General features: G+C 40.2%; 1 protein-coding gene across 2 annotated transcripts in view; it reads left to right on the top strand.

Moving 5' to 3' along the window:
* The window catches only part of spire2 (spire-type actin nucleation factor 2), a 70,357-nt gene that overhangs the window by 41,464 nt on the left and 8,534 nt on the right, over positions 1-20,359 (top strand). For both annotated transcript variants that reach the window (XM_049483974.1, XM_049483973.1), the window contains exons 5-10: positions 14,048-14,128; positions 14,252-14,416; positions 15,083-15,169; positions 16,612-16,732; positions 17,636-17,802; positions 18,187-18,367. In XM_049483974.1, the coding sequence (XP_049339931.1) occupies positions 14,048-14,128; positions 14,252-14,416; positions 15,083-15,169; positions 16,612-16,732; positions 17,636-17,802; positions 18,187-18,367 (802 nt within the window). The remainder of the gene's footprint in view (positions 1-14,047; positions 14,129-14,251; positions 14,417-15,082; positions 15,170-16,611; positions 16,733-17,635; positions 17,803-18,186; positions 18,368-20,359) is intronic.

Genomic DNA, 20,359 nt, shown 5'->3' on the forward strand with positions numbered 1-20,359 from the left:
ACTCCATGATGTGGTATGTACCACACCTTACAATCATCTCTGTTAAGTTGCTCTTCTGGAACTTTCTCTGCATATCCATTACTGATCATTTCATTCATGAAGGAGTTATACTCATCATAAAAGGCTGGATCTTTTGTAAATTTCTTCAAAAGACTGGTAGCACGTTGCACTGCCATTTGCTGGTTATTGGGCATGGTAACGTTTTCATTACGAAATGGTAATGGTAAGTAATAGTGGCCATCCTGGTGAGTCACAGCATCTGTCATAATTTGCATAAACTTACAGTCTTCCACAGACATTTCCTTCTTGTTATATTGTTTTTCAGAAAAGTCCTGATTGTACTGTCTAACCAGGAGATCTTCCAGGTTAGATACTGATATTCTGTTTGCTGTGACTTTTACACGGCCTACTTTGTCTGTTGTAGTAGAACTTTGGATTGGACCATTGACCACCCATCCCAAAAGTGTTCTAACTGCATATGGCCCATTGTCTTGACTATTCACAATCTGCCAGGGTTCCATGGCTTTTGGAACATTAACTCCAATCAGAAGTTCAACATTTGCATCGATGTTTGTAATCTCCACTTCCCTGAGATAAGGCCACTTTGTGAGATCTTCTCTGGTAAGAGCATTTTCCTTTGCGACAGGTATTTCACGTTGGGTATATACTTTTGGCAATTCAAGGAAAGAACTGCCTTGTAAGTCACTTACTTCCAACCCTGTGATTTCGTAGGTTGTTACTGGTCTTTCCTGAGCCATAGTTTTCAAAAGTATTTCTGTTTTTCTTCCTTTTGTATTCAATTTACGCATAAGATTCTCAGTACAAAACGTTGCTGAGCTGCCAGGATCCAAAAAGGCATAAACAGCTACAGTTCTGTTTCCTTTGATGGACTTAACTTGTACTGGAACTATGGCTAGTGTGCAATCTTTGCCGGCCCCACTACATTCACCAGATCCCAAAGATACAAGAGCACTACTTACTGACGTTTCCATAGAAGTCAGCAGCTCTGGTTGTTGGGTTCTTTTGTCTGTCTGGGTAGAATGCTGGGTAGCAACATTGGAGATTCCATCTTTTAACTGCTCGCTCTTCTCTGGATTTGCATTCATATGGAGTAAAGTTGGATGCATACGATGGCAGAGTTCACAGGTCATTCTCTTTTTGCAGTTTTTACTGAGATGCCCTTTTAACAAACACCCAAAGCATAGTCCGTTGTTCTTTAACATTTCAACTTTTGTTTGATGTGACTGGGCATTCATATGGTGGCACTTGACAAGAGTATGTTCTTTTTTGCAGAATAGACATGGAGTAGTGAATGCATCTTGCATGCTTACATTCCGTCTTATTTCTCTAACTGCAGTTGGTTTTAAAGTACCATTTGCTACATTTATTGTGGTGGCAAAACTACTCCTGCTGGCTCTTGTTTTCGTTTGGACCTGAGGCCTTTGTTTTTGTGGCCGTTTGCTAGCCATGGGATCTTGCAGATCACCAAATAACGGATCTAGTGCAATCCTAGCTTGTCTTTCAAGGAAATTTACTAGATCTCTAAATTGGGCTCTATGGTTATTTTTCTCCATGATATCATATGCAGCTGCTCTCCATTTTTCCTTAATCTTAAATGGCAATTTAGAAATAATCAGCCTTAGGTTAGATGGATTGTCAAGTTCTGACATGTACTGCAGATCTTGCATTGCATTACAACAACCTCTTAAATAAAGAGCATATGCATGTAAAGCTTGACTATCCTCTGATCTAATATTATTCCAATTCAATGCCTTTTCAATGTAAGCACTTGTGATTCTAATTTCATTTCCATAGTTTATTGTGAGCAGCCTTTTGGCTTCACTATATCCTCTATTGGAATCCATGTGCAGACAACTACGGACTAGTTCTCTGGACTGACCAGATGTATATTGCTCTAAATAGTAAAGCCTATCTTTGTTATTAGTAGTCTTGTCTTCTATGCCATGTTCAAATGCTCGCATAAAAGATCTAAAATTAAGTGGATCATTATCAAAGGTTGGAATCTCCCTGCTAGGAAGTAGGTTAGAATTCTGCTGTGCCAAAAGTATCTCTGCTATGTTATTTTGTGTTCGCATGACATTAGAAATGATCTGCTCACCACTCTGTTGAGAAACAGGCACCTGACTTGGCTCTGTGATACCCCGAGCCCTGCTCGGATGTCGTTGGCCCTGTTGTTCGAAAACAGTCCTCTGAAGTGGGGTTCTTGGGATGGCACCGGCACCTAAAGGTGCATACTCCACAGCTGACAGTGGTTCTGATTCTTTGGTGATATTCAGTTGCCCTTGTTCTGTAGTGCATCTTTCAATGTCCAAACCTGGTGAATAAGCCTGTTCATAGCTTTCATAAATTTTTATTTTGGCTGTTGAGGCTGCTATATCTGTTTCCAGGTCTAGTTTTTCCTTCATGGCTTTTATTCTTGCTTCCTCAGTTTGCACCTTTGCTTTCAACTTTACCTCTTCCAATTCTAGATTATGTTTTTCTTGTAATGCAGAAGCACGTGCCATAAGAGCAGCTCTTTCAGCTTCCGCTTTCATTCGTGCTGATGAGGCAGTAGATTTCGATGAAGATCTTGAGGATCTGGAAGCCTTAGACGAACCACTTGCATTACTCACTGCTGAATTCCTTTTTCTCTCCATTACCTCAGAAATACTGTCTTCTGGTGTAACACTACACATGGTTGACACAAACAGATGTTCGTCTTTGTGTTCACCTACAGCCCCTTGTGCATCCATTGAAACCTCTTTTGTGGTCGATAATTCCTCTATTTCCAGTAAAAAGTCCTTAAAATTCTTCAGTTTGGGTTCAAACCAGTCTATGTGATCAACCTGCTTTTCTTCAGTTGGTAGTAGAGACTGCACTGATTCATGGACACGAACCAATTCCCCTATAGCAGTCTTCAGCATCTGCACCTGTGTATTCACCTTCATGGCAGTCTCTCTGGTAAGCAGTTCTTTGAGTTCATTCATTCTTCGAGTACATACACCAAGTTTCCCTCTGCGAGTTGAAATCAACTGCATCAGTCTATCTTCTGTTTCTTTGGCAGAAGTCATACTCAGGCCTTCATCCATACTTTGCCTCTGGTCCATTCTGAAGTGTTATTCCTTTTGTTACCTCTGGACTTGTGAAGGGTAATGGCCTCATCCAGCTTAAGTGGTGGGAAGGTTGGTGTTCCTTGTGTGGCAGCAGCTTTTCAACTAATGTTGCAGCATTTTTATGCTGTCAGGTGCAGGGCAGAAAGACATTTCCAACACACCTTTCTTGAAGTCAAGGTCTTGAGTCTTCCAATAAGGTTTGACATGTTTATTTGTCTTTCAGGCATCCAAGGGTTCATTTTTTTTTTGTAGGGTGAATAGATGTATAGAAGGTTGTGTAGGGTGAATAGATGTATAGAAGGTTGTGTAGGGTGTGTGTAGGGTGAATAGATGTATAGAAGGTTGTGTAGGGTGAAAAGATGTATAGAAGGTTGTGTAGGGTGAATAGATGTATAGAAGGTTGTGTAGGGTGTGTGTAGGGTGAATAGATGTATAGAAAGTTGTGTAGGGTCTGTGTAGGGTGAATAGATGTATAGAAGGTTGTGTAGGGTGTGTGTAGGGTGAATAGATGTATAGAAGGTTGTGTAGGGTGTGTGTAGTGTGAATAGATGTATAGAAGGTTGTGTAGGGTGTGTGTAGGGTGAATAGATGTATAGAAGGTTGTGTAGGGTGAATAGATGTATAGAAGGTTGTGTAGGGTGAATAGATGTATAGAAGGTTGTGTAGGGTGTGTGTAGGGTGAATAGATGTATAGAAGGTTGTGTAGGGTGAATAGATGTATAGAAGGTTGTGTAGGGTCTGGGTAGGGTGACTAGATGTATAGAAGGTTGTGTAGGGTGTGTGTAGGGTGAATAGATGTATAGAAGGTTGTGTAGGGTGAATAGATGTATAGAAGGTTGTGTAGGGTGTGTGTAGGGTGAATAGATGTATAGAAGGTTGTGTAGGGTCTGTGTAGGGTGAATAGATGTATAGAAGGTTGTGTAGGGTGTGTGTATGGTGAATAGATGTATAGAAGGTTGTGTAGGGTCTGTGTAGGGTGAATAGATGTATAGAAGGTTGTGTAGGGTGAATAGATGTATAGAAGGTTGTGTAGGGTGTGTGTAGGGTGAATAGATGTATAGAAGGTTGTGTAGGGTGAAAAGATGTATAGAAGGTTGTGTAGGGTGTGTGTAGGGTGAATAGATGTATAGAAGGTTGTGTAGGGTGAATAGATGTATAGAAGCTTGTGTAGGGTGAATAGATGTATAGAAGGTTGTCTAGGGTGTGTGTAGGGTGAATAGATGTATAGAAGGTTGTGTAGGGTGAATAGATGTATAGAAGGTTGTGTAGGGTGTGTGTAGGGTGAATAGATGTATAGAAGGTTGTGTAGGGTGAAAAGATGTATAGAAGGTTGTGTAGGGTGAATAGATGTATAGAAGGTTGTGTAGGGTCTGTGTAGGGTGAATAGATGTATAGAAGGTTGTGTAGGGTGTGTGTAGGGTGAATAGATGTATAGAAGGTTGTGTAGGGTGTGTGTAGGGTGAATAGATGTATAGAAGGTTGTGTAGGGTGTGTGTATGGTGAATAGATGTATAGAAGGTTGTGTAGGGTGAATAGATGTATAGAAGGTTGTGTAGGGTGTGTGTAGGGTGAATAGATGTATAGAAGGTTGTGTAGGGTGTGTGTAGGGTGAATAGATGTATAGAAGGTTGTGTAGGGTGAATAGATGTATAGAAGGTTGTGTAGGGTGTGTGTAGGGTGAATAGATGTATAGAAGGTTGTGTAGGGTGAATAGATGTATAGAAGGTTGTGTAGGGTGTGTGTAGGGTGAATAGATGTATAGAAGGTTGTGTAGGGTCTGTGTAGGGTGAATAGATGTATAGAAGGTTGTGTAGGGTGTGTGTAGGGTGAATAGATGTATAGAAGGTTGTGTAGGGTCTGTGTAGGGTGAATAGATGTATAGAAGGTTGTGTAGGGTGTGTGTATGGTGAATAGATGTATAGAAGGTTGTGTAGGGTCTGTGTAGGGTGAATAGATGTATAGAAGGTTGTGTAGGGTGAATAGATGTATAGAAGGTTGTGTAGGGTGTGTGTAGGGTGAATAGATGTATAGAAGGTTGTGTAGGGTGAATAAATGTATAGAAGGTTGTGTAGGGTGAATAGATGTATAGAAGGTTGTGTAAGGTGAATAGATGTATAGAAGGTTGTGTAGGGTGTGTGTAGGGTGAATAGATGTATAGAAGCTTGTGTAGGGTGAATAGATGTATAGAAGGTTGTCTAGGGTGTGTGTAGGGTGAATAGATGTATAGAAGGTTGTGTAGGGTGAATAGATGTATAGAAGGTTGTGTAGGGTCTGTGTAGGGTGAATAGATGTATAGAAGGTTGTGTAGGGTGAAAAGATGTATAGAAGGTTGTGTAGGGTGAATAGATGTATAGAAGGTTGTGTAGGGTCTGTGTAGGGTGAATAGATGTATAGAAGGTTGTGTAGGGTGTGTGTAGGGTGAATAGATGTATAGAAGGTTGTGTAGGGTGTGTGTAGGGTGAATAGATGTATAGAAGGTTGTGTAGGGTGTGTGTATGGTGAATAGATGTATAGAAGGTTGTGTAGGGTGAATAGATGTATAGAAGGTTGTGTAGGGTGTGTGTAGGGTGAATAGATGTATAGAAGGTTGTGTAGGGTGTGTGTAGGGTGAATAGATGTATAGAAGGTTGTGTAGGGTGAATAGATGTATAGAAGGTTGTGTAGGGTCTGTGTAGGGTGAATAGATGTATAGAAGGTTGTGTAGGGTGTGTGTAGGGTGAATAGATGTATAGAAGGTTGTGTAGGGTGAATAGATGTATAGAAGGTTGTGTAGGGTGTGTGTAGGGTGAATAGATGTATAGAAGGTTGTGTAGGGTCTGTGTAGGGTGAATAGATGTATAGAAGGTTGTGTAGGGTGTGTGTAGGGTGAATAGATGTATAGAAGGTTGTGTAGGGTGAATAGATGTATAGAAGGTTGTGTAGGGTGTGTGTAGGGTGAATAGATGTATAGAAGGTTGTGTAGGGTCTGTGTAGGGTGAATAGATGTATAGAAGGTTGTGTAGGGTGTGTGTAGGGTGAATAGATGTATAGAAGGTTGTGTAGGGTCTGTGTAGGGTGAATAGATGTATAGAAGGTTGTGTAGGGTGTGTGTAGGGTGAATAGATGTATAGAAGTTTGTGTAGGGTGAATAGATGTATAGAAGGTTGTGTAGGGTGTGTGTAGGGTGAATAGATGTATAGAAGGTTGTGTAGGGTCTGTGTAGGGTGAATAGATGTATAGAAGGTTGTGTAGGGTGTGTGTAGGGTGAATAGATGTATAGAAGGTTGTGTAGGGTGAATAGATGTATAGAAGGTTGTGTAGGGTGTGTGTAGGGTGAATAGATGTATAGAAGGTTGTGTAGGGTGAATAGATGTATGAAAGGTTGTGTAGGGTGTGTGTAGGGTGAATAGATGTATGAAAGGTTGTGTAGGGTGTGTGTAGGGTGAATTGATGTATAGAAGGTTGTGTAGGCTGTGTGTAGGGTGAATAGATGTATAGAAGGTTGTGTAGGGTCTGTGTAGGGTGAATAGATGTATAGAAGGTTGTGTAGGGTGTGTGTAGGGTGAATAGATGTATAGAAGGTTGTGTAGGGTGTGTGTAGGGTGAATAGATGTATAGAAGGTTGTGTAGGGTGAATAGATGTATAGAAGGTTGTGTAGGGTGTGTGTAGGGTGAATAGATGTATAGAAGGTTGTGTAGGGTCTGTGTAGGGTGAATAGATGTATAGAAGGTTGTGTAGGGTGTGTGTAGGGTGAATAGATGTATAGAAGGTTGTGTAGGGTGAATAGATGTATAGAAGGTTGTGTAGGGTGTGTGTAGGGTGAATAGATGTATAGAAGGTTGTGTAGGGTCTGTGTAGGGTGAATAGATGTATAGAAGGTTGTGTAGGGTGTGTGTAGGGTGAATAGATGTATAGAAGGTTGTGTAGGGTCTGTGTAGGGTGAATAGATGTATAGAAGGTTGTGTAGGGTGTGTGTAGGGTGAATAGATGTATAGAAGGTTGTGTAGGGTGTGTGTAGGGTGAATAGATGTATAGAAGGTTGTGTAGGGTGTGTGTATGGTGAATAGATGTATAGAAGGTTGTGTAGGGTGAATAGATGTATAGAAGGTTGTGTAGGGTGTGTGTAGGGTGAATAGATGTATAGAAGGTTGTGTAGGGTGTGTGTAGGGTGAATAGATGTATAGAAGGTTGTGTAGGGTGAATAGATGTATAGAAGGTTGTGTAGGGTCTGTGTAGGGTGAATAGATGTATAGAAGGTTGTGTAGGGTGTGTGTAGGGTGAATAGATGTATAGAAGGTTGTGTAGGGTGAATAGATGTATAGAAGGTTGTGTAGGGTGTGTGTAGGGTGAATAGATGTATAGAAGGTTGTGTAGGGTCTGTGTAGGGTGAATAGATGTATAGAAGGTTGTGTAGGGTGTGTGTAGGGTGAATAGATGTATAGAAGGTTGTGTAGGGTGAATAGATGTATAGAAGGTTGTGTAGGGTGTGTGTAGGGTGAATAGATGTATAGAAGGTTGTGTAGGGTCTGTGTAGGGTGAATAGATGTATAGAAGGTTGTGTAGGGTGTGTGTAGGGTGAATAGATGTATAGAAGGTTGTGTAGGGTCTGTGTAGGGTGAATAGATGTATAGAAGGTTGTGTAGGGTGTGTGTATGGTGAATAGATGTATAGAAGGTTGTGTAGGGTCTGTGTAGGGTGAATAGATGTATAGAAGGTTGTGTAGGGTGAATAGATGTATAGAAGGTTGTGTAGGGTGTGTGTAGGGTGAATAGATGTATAGAAGGTTGTGTAGGGTGAATAAATGTATAGAAGGTTGTGTAGGGTGAATAGATGTATAGAAGGTTGTGTAAGGTGAATAGATATATAGAAGGTTGTGTAGGGTGTGTGTAGGGTGAATAGATGTATAGAAGCTTGTGTAGGGTGAATAGATGTATAGAAGGTTGTCTAGGGTGTGTGTAGGGTGAATAGATGTATAGAAGGTTGTGTAGGGTGAATAGATGTATAGAAGGTTGTGTAGGGTGTGTGTAGGGTGAATAGATGTATAGAAGGTTGTGTAGGGTGAAAAGATGTATAGAAGGTTGTGTAGGGTGAATAGATGTATAGAAGGTTGTGTAGGGTCTGTGTAGGGTGAATAGATGTATAGAAGGTTGTGTAGGGTGTGTGTAGGGTGAATAGATGTATAGAAGGTTGTGTAGGGTGTGTGTAGGGTGAATAGATGTATAGAAGGTTGTGTAGGGTGTGTGTATGGTGAATAGATGTATAGAAGGTTGTGTAGGGTGAATAGATGTATAGAAGGTTGTGTAGGGTGTGTGTAGGGTGAATAGATGTATAGAAGGTTGTGTAGGGTGTGTGTAGGGTGAATAGATGTATAGAAGGTTGTGTAGGGTGTGTGTAGGGTGAATAGATGTATAGAAGGTTGTGTAGGGTGTGTGTAGGGTGAATAGATGTATAGAAGGTTGTGTAGGGTCTGTGTAGGGTGAATAGATGTATAGAAGGTTGTGTAGGGTGTGTGTAGGGTGAATAGATGTATAGAAGGTTGTGTAGGGTCTGTGTAGGGTGAATAGATGTATAGAAGGTTGTGTAGGGTGTGTGTAGGGTGAATAGATGTATAGAAGGTTGTGTAGGGTGTGTGTAGGGTGAATAGATGTATAGAAGGTTGTGTAGGGTGTGTGTATGGTGAATAGATGTATAGAAGGTTGTGTAGGGTGAATAGATGTATAGAAGGTTGTGTAGGGTGTGTGTAGGGTGAATAGATGTATAGAAGGTTGTGTAGGGTGTGTGTAGGGTGAATAGATGTATAGAAGGTTGTGTAGGGTGAATAGATGTATAGAAGGTTGTGTAGGGTCTGTGTAGGGTGAATAGATGTATAGAAGGTTGTGTAGGGTGTGTGTAGGGTGAATAGATGTATAGAAGGTTGTGTAGGGTGAATAGATGTATAGAAGGTTGTGTAGGGTGTGTGTAGGGTGAATAGATGTATAGAAGGTTGTGTAGGGTCTGTGTAGGGTGAATAGATGTATAGAAGGTTGTGTAGGGTGTGTGTAGGGTGAATAGATGTATAGAAGGTTGTGTAGGGTGAATAGATGTATAGAAGGTTGTGTAGGGTGTGTGTAGGGTGAATAGATGTATAGAAGGTTGTGTAGGGTCTGTGTAGGGTGAATAGATGTATAGAAGGTTGTGTAGGGTGTGTGTAGGGTGAATAGATGTATAGAAGGTTGTGTAGGGTCTGTGTAGGGTGAATAGATGTATAGAAGGTTGTGTAGGGTGTGTGTATGGTGAATAGATGTATAGAAGGTTGTGTAGGGTCTGTGTAGGGTGAATAGATGTATAGAAGGTTGTGTAGGGTGAATAGATGTATAGAAGGTTGTGTAGGGTGTGTGTAGGGTGAATAGATGTATAGAAGGTTGTGTAGGGTGAATAAATGTATAGAAGGTTGTGTAGGGTGAATAGATGTATAGAAGGTTGTGTAAGGTGAATAGATATATAGAAGGTTGTGTAGGGTGTGTGTAGGGTGAATAGATGTATAGAAGCTTGTGTAGGGTGAATAGATGTATAGAAGGTTGTCTAGGGTGTGTGTAGGGTGAATAGATGTATAGAAGGTTGTGTAGGGTGAATAGATGTATAGAAGGTTGTGTAGGGTGTGTGTAGGGTGAATAGATGTATAGAAGGTTGTGTAGGGTGAAAAGATGTATAGAAGGTTGTGTTGGGTGAATAGATGTATAGAAGGTTGTGTAGGGTCTGTGTAGGGTGAATAGATGTATAGAAGGTTGTGTAGGGTGTGTGTAGGGTGAATAGATGTATAGAAGGTTGTGTAGGGTGTGTGTAGGGTGAATAGATGTATAGAAGGTTGTGTAGGGTGTGTGTATGGTGAATAGATGTATAGAAGGTTGTGTAGGGTGAATAGATGTATAGAAGGTTGTGTAGGGTGTGTGTAGGGTGAATAGATGTATAGAAGGTTGTGTAGGGTGTGTGTAGGGTGAATAGATGTATAGAAGGTTGTGTAGGGTGAATAGATGTATAGAAGGTTGTGTAGGGTCTGTGTAGGGTGAATAGATGTATAGAAGGTTGTGTAGGGTGTGTGTAGGGTGAATAGATGTATAGAAGGTTGTGTAGGGTGAATAGATGTATAGAAGGTTGTGTAGGGTGTGTGTAGGGTGAATAGATGTATAGAAGGTTGTGTAGGGTGAATAGATGTATAGAAGGTTGTGTAGGGTGTGTGTAGGGTGAATAGATGTATAGAAGGTTGTGTAGGGTCTGTGTAGGGTGAATAGATGTATAGAAGGTTGTGTAGGGTGAATAGATGTATAGAAGGTTGTGTAGGGTGAATAGATGTATAGAAGGTTGTGTAGGGTGTGTGTAGGGTGAATAGATGTATAGAAGGTTGTGTAGGGTCTGTGTAGGGTGAATAGATGTATAGAAGGTTGTGTAGGGTGTGTGTAGGGTGAATAGATGTATAGAAGGTTGTGTAGGGTGAATAGATGTATAGAAGGTTGTGTAGGGTGTGTGTAGGGTGAATAGATGTATAGAAGGTTGTGTAGGGTGAATAGATGTATGAAAGGTTGTGTAGGGTGTGTGTAGGGTGAATAGATGTATGAAAGGTTGTGTAGGGTGTGTGTAGGGTGAATTGATGTATAGAAGGTTGTGTAGGCTGTGTGTAGGGTGAATAGATGTATAGAAGGTTGTGTAGGGTCTGTGTAGGGTGAATAGATGTATAGAAGGTTGTGTAGGGTGTGTGTAGGGTGAATAGATGTATAGAAGGTTGTGTAGGGTCTGTGTAGGGTGAATAGATGTATAGAAGGTTGTGTAGGCTGTGTGTAGGGTGAATAGATGTATAGAAGGTTGTGTAGGGTCTGTGTAGGGTGAATAGATGTATAGAAGGTTGTGTAGGGTGAATAGATCAACAGTGTTGGGAAGTAACGGATTACATGTAACGGCGTTACGTAATCAGATTACAAATTATAAGTAACTGTAATCCGTTACAGTTACTGCTTCAGTAAGTGGTAATCAGATTACAGTTACTCTGCTAAAATAAAAGGGTTACATTGCGGTACTTTCCTATTTTTGCTCTTCCAATCCAACACTGACAAAACGCAAATAACATTTTGCGGTGAATACGCTCTGATATGACAGGGAACTCTCTGCCCCTCCTCCCGTCTCGCTGCACACACACACAGGGAGGAGGGGCAGCGGCTCACAGCGGCTCCGCACACACAACGAGACGAAATTAACTGACATTTTGGTCAACGAATAAAAACGAGACGAAAATGTTTGGCAGGGACGAAATCCAATCAGAACTGATTTAGGTCTGTGAAAGGTAGGGACCAGTTAGGAAGAGATCCAATCACTGCTACTTTAGCGAAGGTGGAGTACCCGCCTCTCCTGCAGCAGCGCCGCGCGGAATTAAACTGTCGTTACGGAGCTCGACTGGAAGTTAACTCGACAGTGTTCAGCAGGGAGAGAGGGAGAGGGAGAGGGAGAGAGAGGAGAGGCGATATATTTCTCCTTTGACGTCGCGAAAAACAAGATAACGTGTAAACCGCGTGGAGCGACTCCATTACCGGTAAAAACACCACTAATCTTTCAGCTTCTGCAGACCAGAGTCACACAGATCTCCATGCAGAAATCAACGTTTTAATACTGATGTTATTTCATGAGCTGATGGGGTGTTTAACTCAGCAGTGCACTAAAACACAGAACTGATACAGAACCCTAACTCATTAAGATCAGATCATCTGTTTAGTCTCACAGTGGGAAAATAGCTAGTGTTAAATCAGCAGCAGGTCAGAAAGGAACTCAATAATATAACGAAAATAAAACAATAAAATAAGTGAATCTATGAACCCAAAAGTCTGTGTAAAGTTCCTTACAGCACTTTCTCATAAGTTTCTCACTTTAACTCATGAAGTCTCTCTGTACATCCTGAGAGCATCTCTACAGCACAGTGTGTGAATGTGTGTTCATTTATAGACTGTAGCTCCAGTAGGTGTGCTGGGTTAGTGCTGGAGATAAAACTAGATCCTTTAAAAGTTTTTGCATCTACAGCTCTGTTTAAACTTTAATTTAACTATTCAGATGTTTTATGACCTGATTTCTAGAGCAAAATTTTAAATGTAAAATATGTATAGTCACACACCTACAATAATAATAATATACATTAAATCATATATAAATATATTTCACTTTCAAACATTAACAATATTACTCAAGTGGTTATTAAACGTTTCATTTTGTATACATGTAGAGTTAATAATTCAAGGGAACTGATGAAAAAGCATTTGCATTTACACCCTTTACATTTTAGTCAACTAAATTTACTGTAATTTTAGTCGACTATATTCTTATGACATTAAGTCGACTAAAACTAAAAACATTTCAGATGACTAAATTGTGACTAAAACTAAATACTATTTTCGTCACAAGACTATGACTAAGACTAAATCACAATTTGTTGTCAAAATTACACTGGAGGCAAACCTGCAAATAGATAGCTTACAGTTGTTGTTACATTGTTTGGTTTTAAATGGTTTTATCAATTTATAGAAGTGTTTTATAAAATTGTTTGATGAAATGGTTTCATAAGTATTTTTATAGAGTGATTGAAAAGGCTGTTTTATTTGTTTATCTATTTGTTACATTCATTCAGGCTTAAAAAAATTACAATATTTAAAGTAATACAAAGTAATCAGATTATGTTACTCACTTGAAGTAATGTAACTGATTACGTTACAAATTACATTTTGAGTGATGTAATCAGTAATCTGTAAGGGATTACATTTTAAAAGTAACCTTCCCAACACTGTAGATCAATAGAAGGTTGTGTAGGGTGTGTGTATGGTGAATAGATGTATAGAAGGTTGTGTAGGGTGAATAGATGTATAGAAGGTTGTGTAGGGTGTGTGTAGGGTGAATAGATGTATAGAAGGTTGTGTAGGGTGTGTTTAGGGTGAATAGATGTATAGAAGGTTGTGTAGGGTGAATAGATGTATAGAAGGTTGTGTAGGGTGAATAGATGTATAGAAGGTTGTGTAGGGTGTGTTTAGGGTGAATAGATGTATAGAAGGTTGTGTAGGGTGTGTGTAGGGTGAATAGATGTATAGAAGGTTGTGTAGGGTGAATAGATGTATAGAAGGTTGTGTAGGGTCTGTGTAGGGTGAATAGATGTATAGAAGGTTGTGTAGGGTGTGTGTAGGGTGAATAGATGTATAGAAGGTTGTGTAGGGTGTGTTTAGGGTGAATAGATGTATAGAAGGTTGTGTAGGGTGTGTGTAGGGTGAATAGATGTATAGAAGGTTGTGTAGGGTGAATAGATGTATAGAAGGTTGTGTAGGGTCTGTGTAGGGTGAATAGATGTATAGAAGGTTGTGTAGGGTGTGTGTAGGGTGAATAGATGTATAGAAGGTTGTGTAGGGTGTGTTTAGGGTGAATAGATGTATAGAAGGTTGTGTAGGGTGTGTGTAGGGTGAATAGATGTATAGAAGGTTGTGTAGGGTGAATAGATGTATAGAAGGTTGTGTAGGGTCTGTGTAGGGTGAATAGATGTATAGAAGGTTGTGTAGGGTGTGTGTAGGGTGAATAGATGTATAGAAGGTTGTGTAGGGTGAATAGATGTATAGAAGGTTGTGTAGGGTGTGTGTAGGGTGAATAGATGTATAGAAGGTTGTGTAGGGTGAATAGATGTATAGAAGGTTGTGTAGGGTGTGTGTAGGGTGTATCAATGTGAAAAGTGTAAGGTTATGTAATAAGTAATCTTTGTACAGAATCAATAGTTTTGAAACCAGTATGAACATCTGCAGATGATCTATGGGGATAAAATTTCCTAATAAAGTGATGCTGAACTTCTCAGCACAGGCACAGCTCTGTAGGATTGTTTTATAGTGCTCATTACCAAGCTGCTGTGTAACCTGTGTGGAACTCACCAAAACTTCTAATAGTCTCTTTCTCTCTCGCACACACACAGATGTTGAGGAAGATCAAGACTGAAGAGCCTCAGGAGGAGCGATATGCTGCTGAACTGGACAACCTCAAACACACAGACTGGGTACGCACACACCACCACAAATTGACTAATTGGTTGAGTATATGTTTCCATTGATTGTTAGCAACATTAGCCTTGATGCCTCAATAAAAGAAGCACCAATTGCCTGTGTGTGTGCATGTGCAGGCACGTCTGTGGGTACAGCTGATGAAGGAGTTAAGGCAGGGTGTGAAGCTAAAGAAGGTGGAGGAGCAGCCGTTTGACCCGCTGCCCACAGAGTTCAGCCTCACGCCATTCGAGATGCTGATGCAGGACATCCGCTCCCGCAAGTACAAACTGCGCAAAGTCATGGTGAGTCCCCACAACTTTAGACTTACCCTGCTTTTGTATGAAATAGTACTAATAAATCAAAACTAAATCATTTAACATAAAAACTGTGTAATATAGCAAGGAAAAATCTGCTAAAAAGTGCAGAATATGTAGTGTGTGCATATTAACTGCAAACAAACAATTATACAAAAAATGCACTGAAACCTTCAGAGTCAATAGTACTTGATGATAACTCCATGAAGCCTTGTTTTAGCTATGGATGACCATTTTTCACATCGTGGTGCAAATTTGACTTATACAGATTTCTCCTGTCTAACATCTGGAGATATCAACCGTGTCTCTCTTGGGAATCCACCCAGGTGCTTGGGAATACACCCATTCTTGTTGTTTTAAGATTTGACTGCTGCAACTGGCTGGTCTTCCTTTGTGAGAATGGCAATGGTCAAATCCATATCAGTACCAAGAGTTCTTATAGCTTCCGTATATCTGACCCACCATCCCTCAAGAAAAACATCTCTGCCCAAATAAAAAAAATTCCCATCAAAACATTTTCCCTGTATGGGCATGACACTGATTACAGAACGATGACTCTGCATGTTCCACTGTTTACTTTAAGATAATGTTGAGATCTTTAGGTTCTACCCTTATTCCTTATTGTTTGTTCTTCTTCCTCTGTGGTGCCTTCAGGTGGACGGGGATATTCCTACCCGCATCAAACAAAATGCTCATGAAGTTATTCTGGACTTCATCAGGTCAAGACCACCGCTGAAACCAGTGAGTGTACATGACCAGGCTATAATGTTTACATTCAGTGTCTAAACCATTAATCACAAGAATTCCCTATGCTTACAGCTGTTTAGTTCCAGCCATGTAGACTATGGCAGTTTAGCTCCACCCATTAAGTTTAGAATAAATATTAGTCAAAGACAACACAAGTAAACACAATGCAGTTTTTCAACTAAGGTTTTAATTATTAAGAGAGAAAAACATAAATAAATGTGGTTTATCACCACAGTTGAATTTCTTTAGCCACACCCAGGCCTGATTACTGCCACACCTGTTCTCAATCAAGACCTGCCTGACAAAGCAAAGTAGACCAAAAAGACTTAAAAGAGATTTAAAAGCTGAACATCATGCCAATATCCGAAGAAATTTAGCAACATATGAAAAATAAAGTATTAAGGATCTATCAGTCTGGAAAAGGTTATAAAGTCATTTTTTAATGTTTTGAGACTCCAGCGAACCACAGTGAGAGCCGTTATCCAAAGATGGCGAAAACGTGAAACAGTGGTGAATCTTCCCAGGAGTGGCCTGCTGACAAAATTTACCCCAAGGGTGCAGCGATGACTCATCAAAGAGGTCACAAAAGACCTCACAACAACATTCAAAGAACTGCAGGCCTCACTTGCCTCAGTTAAGGTCAGAGTTCATGACTCCACCATAAGAAAGAGACTGGGCAAAAATGGCCTACATGGCAGAGTACCAGGAGAAAACCCCTGCTGAACGTAAAGGCTTGTCTCAGTTTTGCCAGTAAACATCTTGATTATCCTCAAGATTTTTGTGAAAATATGCTGTGGGCTGACAAGACAAAAGTTACATTTGGCATAAAAGTAACACTGCATTTTAGAGAAAGATCATCATTCCTACAATAAAATATGGTGGTGGAAGTGTGATCATTATTCCTACAGTAAAATATAGTTGTAAATATGTGATCATCATTCCTACAGTAAAATATGGTGGTGGAGATGTGATCATCATTCCTGACGCGCCAAAGAATCACATGGCATCATGCAAAAAAAACGTTTCTAAAAACTGCAGCGGCATCACTCTCCGTGATTAATTGTGGAAAACAGTCAATAATAAGTGTTTCTTTAAAGTTTCTTTTACAGTAACTTCCTGTGACTTGTTTACTGCTTTATTTCTGTTTCCAGTCAAAAACATGTGTTCTGAGGTATAATTTAGTTTCTGTCTCTGAGATTCTAGGCTACTTGTAGCTCTTTTTCACCAAAAGCCAGAAATTTGTTTCCAAAAATGTCAGACACAGTAAAATCATATGACTCATACTGTAGAATACATTATGATCCCATGTGAAATGCACAAATAGATGTTTAGCTCCATCTGTTCAGTCTTCTGCAGTTTAGATCCACCCAGTCAGTCCACTCCCCTGCCCATTTTGCTTCCAGTTGAAGAAAATAGATTTGTGTGTGTTTGTGTAGGTATCTGAGCGCAGTCTCCCCCCGCGGCCCCAGCAGCAGGTGTGTCTGCATGACCGAGTGCTTGCAGAGATCCGTCAGGAGCACAAACTACGGCCGGTGGAGCCACGGAGCGCCAAGAGACGTGCGTCAATCACCTCGTTTAGCCAATCAGCAGCAGTCAGTCTCCGCCTCTGTTCTGTGTGTTTCAGTCACAAACTATGAGCCATTGTCTGGTGTTTGTGTGATGTGTATTACTGTCTTTGCCTGTGTGTGCGTGTGGGAGTGTGTGTTTGGTGCTCAGAGGTGTAGTCTATGTGATATATAGGTGTACCCATTAATAAACCACAGTACATTTATAAGCACACAATTACATGACATTACATGTTCTCAGGTGCTTTAAAGTTAGGTATGTTATTATTTTTTCTTGAGGCATTATATACTTTATCATTAGTCAAAAGAGAAATGATTACTGACTAAATAATTTTAAATTTTCCATCTCCAGGATATGACTAATTAACCAGGCACCACCATGAATACATCACAAATACAGCCCTGTTGTTTACTATCTGAAACTATGTAGTAAGCTTGAAATTGTAATCCCATTTTCTTCCATTTGAAAGAAATAAAGGCAAAATGTCCAGCAAATTAGCAGTGTGCGCAGTAGAAAAACATTTGTTTGGTTAACCAGCCCTCTTTTTTGAAAGTGCAGTGAGCGTGTAGCTTCAGAAAATTCCCAGGTGGTTGTTGGACTGTTCTCAAGGTGCTGCAAATCTGTTCCACTTTCCTAAAATGCAAATAGCTGGAGTGTATTTCTTAAGTTAATGAGGTCCATGCAGTTCTCCCTTCACACAGTAAGGGGTGGATAGGAACTGTATACTCTCATCCAGACTGGACTACACCACTGGCTGTGCTTCTCTATGTGGTGCACGCTCTGATGTGTTTTTTTTTTGTGTTTTTTATTTGTGTGTTTTGTGTGTGTGTGTTGTTTATTGATGTATGTGTGATCATTGGTTCACGGCTGTGTTTTATTGCTCTGTGTCATCAGCGTTCGGCTCGATGCCCTGCCTTGCTCACACCTGCCAATGCCACTTTAAATCCACTTCCTGCATCGACCTGTCCGTCACGGAGGCTGGGCCTCGCCTGCCTTCCCGCCCACGCGTCCTGCTCAAGGCCCCCACGCTGGCGGAGATGGAGGAGATAAACCTGTTTGAGGTGAGAGTTCAGTCTTAGGGGAACAATTTTGGAAAAATGAAGATGAGAAGTTCAGTGTCAGCAACGTTATCCTGGTATTCACTGTTGTAAACTAAAGAAGCACACATCAGATACTAAACATGACTAGGCTGATTGACTGTATGAGATCAAGCATGATACTTTTCTGAGTTGGGGATAAGATGGGATGGTGCTGATTCCAACATCCTGAACTTACTGACGCTGTTGTTGCTGAATGCAAACAGATCCTCACAGCAATGCTCCAAAATCTGGAAGAAATCCTTTTATTGGACAGTTGTTTCAGGTGACCCAATATTTTTGTCCATATAGTGTATATAGAATCATGACAACTCAAGTGTGTGTGTGTGTGTGTGTGTGTGTGTGTAGGATGAGGACTCTCCCGATGCTGTGGAACTGCAGTGTGTAGAAGGTTCTCTGAAGCGTGATCGCTCATTTTCTGAGCACGACCTGGCGGAGCTGCGGGAAGAGAGCAACGAGCAGAGTGTTTGCCTACGGATGGAGAGGCCACGCTCATACACACTCACCGGAACCACACACACACACAGAGGTTAATTTCCCACAAACACACACACTACAGTCTGGCATACGGCTTTGTTAGAGAACTGTAAATGAATAGTTGGTTCTCATAATGAGGTGTTTTATGTGCTTCATTTAACTGGTATATGCACTGTAGGTGGTGCCATGTTCCAGGATCTGCTGGAACATTTTCTTGGGGAGACTATACGTACCATCTTCAGTGATCTATAGGCACAAGTGTCAAGTAACGAAGTAGAAATACTTCATTACCTTACTTTAGTAGAAATTTTGGGTCTATCTATACTTTTTTGACAACTTTTTACTTCTACTTCTTACTTTTTTACGCAGCTATCGGTACTTGCCACTTACTACTGTTACTCATATTTTATTCCGGCTTGATTTGATTCCTGCTGGTCAACATTAAAAAACAAACAAACAGGTAAACCGTGCCATCCGGCAAGCTTGTGGTTTGATGACAAGTATAAACATATACCATTCAGACCTTCTATTGGTTTGTATTTGATCCATCCCACCTGCACATCCCACCTCCCACCTTCAGATGCATGTAGCCTTATGGAAGAGACTCAAGAGAAGTTAAGCGAGATGTCGCACTTCGAACTGAGCACCATTTAAAAAATTGGTAGCTAGAAAGAAAAATTTACCCTCTGATTTAAAAAAGCATATTAAGGTAAACTAATTGTTTCGTACAGTTATATGTTGATAAGATATTGTAGTAACCTAATGATGCACTAATGGTGAATTTGTAATGTTTGCTGTGGCTTGGTACACGCCAAGACATGCCGAGGTTTGTTTGCGAGGTCTAGGCTATGATTCAGGGTTGTAAGTTCGTTTGGAGAGCGTGTGTGAGCTTTTAATTTTATGAGTTTAGGTGTAGAGGTGGGTAATCTAGGTCCACAAAGTAAAAATCCATCCCAGGATTTTTGCTCCAATTGCCTGGCTGGCTCTGGAGCTAACTGGACCTAATCCTTGATTTTTAATTTCTGGACCATTAGCTACGTGTGAGTTTGGCTCATCCTTAAAGAACCGTTCTAGGTTCCAAGCTGGCTAAGAAAGCGTTGACAACGCTGGCATTAACACAAAAGCTTCTACTTTATAAAACATATTTTGTTGACTATTTTGTGTTTTGTGTTGTTTACTGCATTGCTCATACATTTATATGCCATAGATTTGATGCTTTAATATTAATCTGCAACAAATGTAGAAATGTAGAATTTTTTGACTGGTACTTATTATTATTACTATTGTTATATGAAATATTTGTAAGGTAATTGTGCAAAGTTACAGTCTACAGCTGGTTGGTAAAGCATGTAGTAAGGACAGGTATGATGTCTGTGTGAGTCTGTCTGTAAAAGATTTTCATAACATCCCTCTGAATCTCTGAAGACCTTTTTTTAAGCACCATTTCAGTACTTACAGTTAACTAGTCATCGATGGTAGTGCACTATAGGCCCCTGTGGTGCAGCCTAGGCTTCTGTTTATAAGGTAATTTTACCCCTTACATTACTTTTACTTTTATACTTTAAGCAGTTTTAAAAGTAGTACTTTTATATTTTTAATTAAGTAAAAATTTGGTTCATACTTTAACTTCTACAGAAGTATTTTTAAACCCCAGTATCTATACTTCTACTTGAGTAATGAATGTGAATACTTTTGACAACGTTGCCTATAGGGAGGTGCTGATTTAGTTTTGCAGTGAGATGAGAAAAAGATAACTTCTAAACATAAAATAGTTATAACGGTTTAAAATCGAATGACTAAAACTAAAAAAGTGCATTAAACAGGAGGGGACATGGTAAAAAGCATAGGAATATGATTCCCCCAGCATTGAACATTCAATATTACATCCAATACTTTTGGGAGAAGTTGTGGAATCGAGAAAGTGGCTGGGTGGTGAGACTGTGTAAATGTAAACAGGTGGTAGTAAAAAGGTAATGGGGAATGTGATGGTTAGTAAACAGGTAGAGGTTCAGTATGCAGGTAAACAGTCAGGCTCTGGTAAGCA

Source organism: Astyanax mexicanus, chromosome 10 (assembly GCF_023375975.1).
Source record: "Astyanax mexicanus isolate ESR-SI-001 chromosome 10, AstMex3_surface, whole genome shotgun sequence".
Taxonomy (NCBI): Eukaryota; Metazoa; Chordata; class Actinopteri; order Characiformes; family Acestrorhamphidae; genus Astyanax; species Astyanax mexicanus.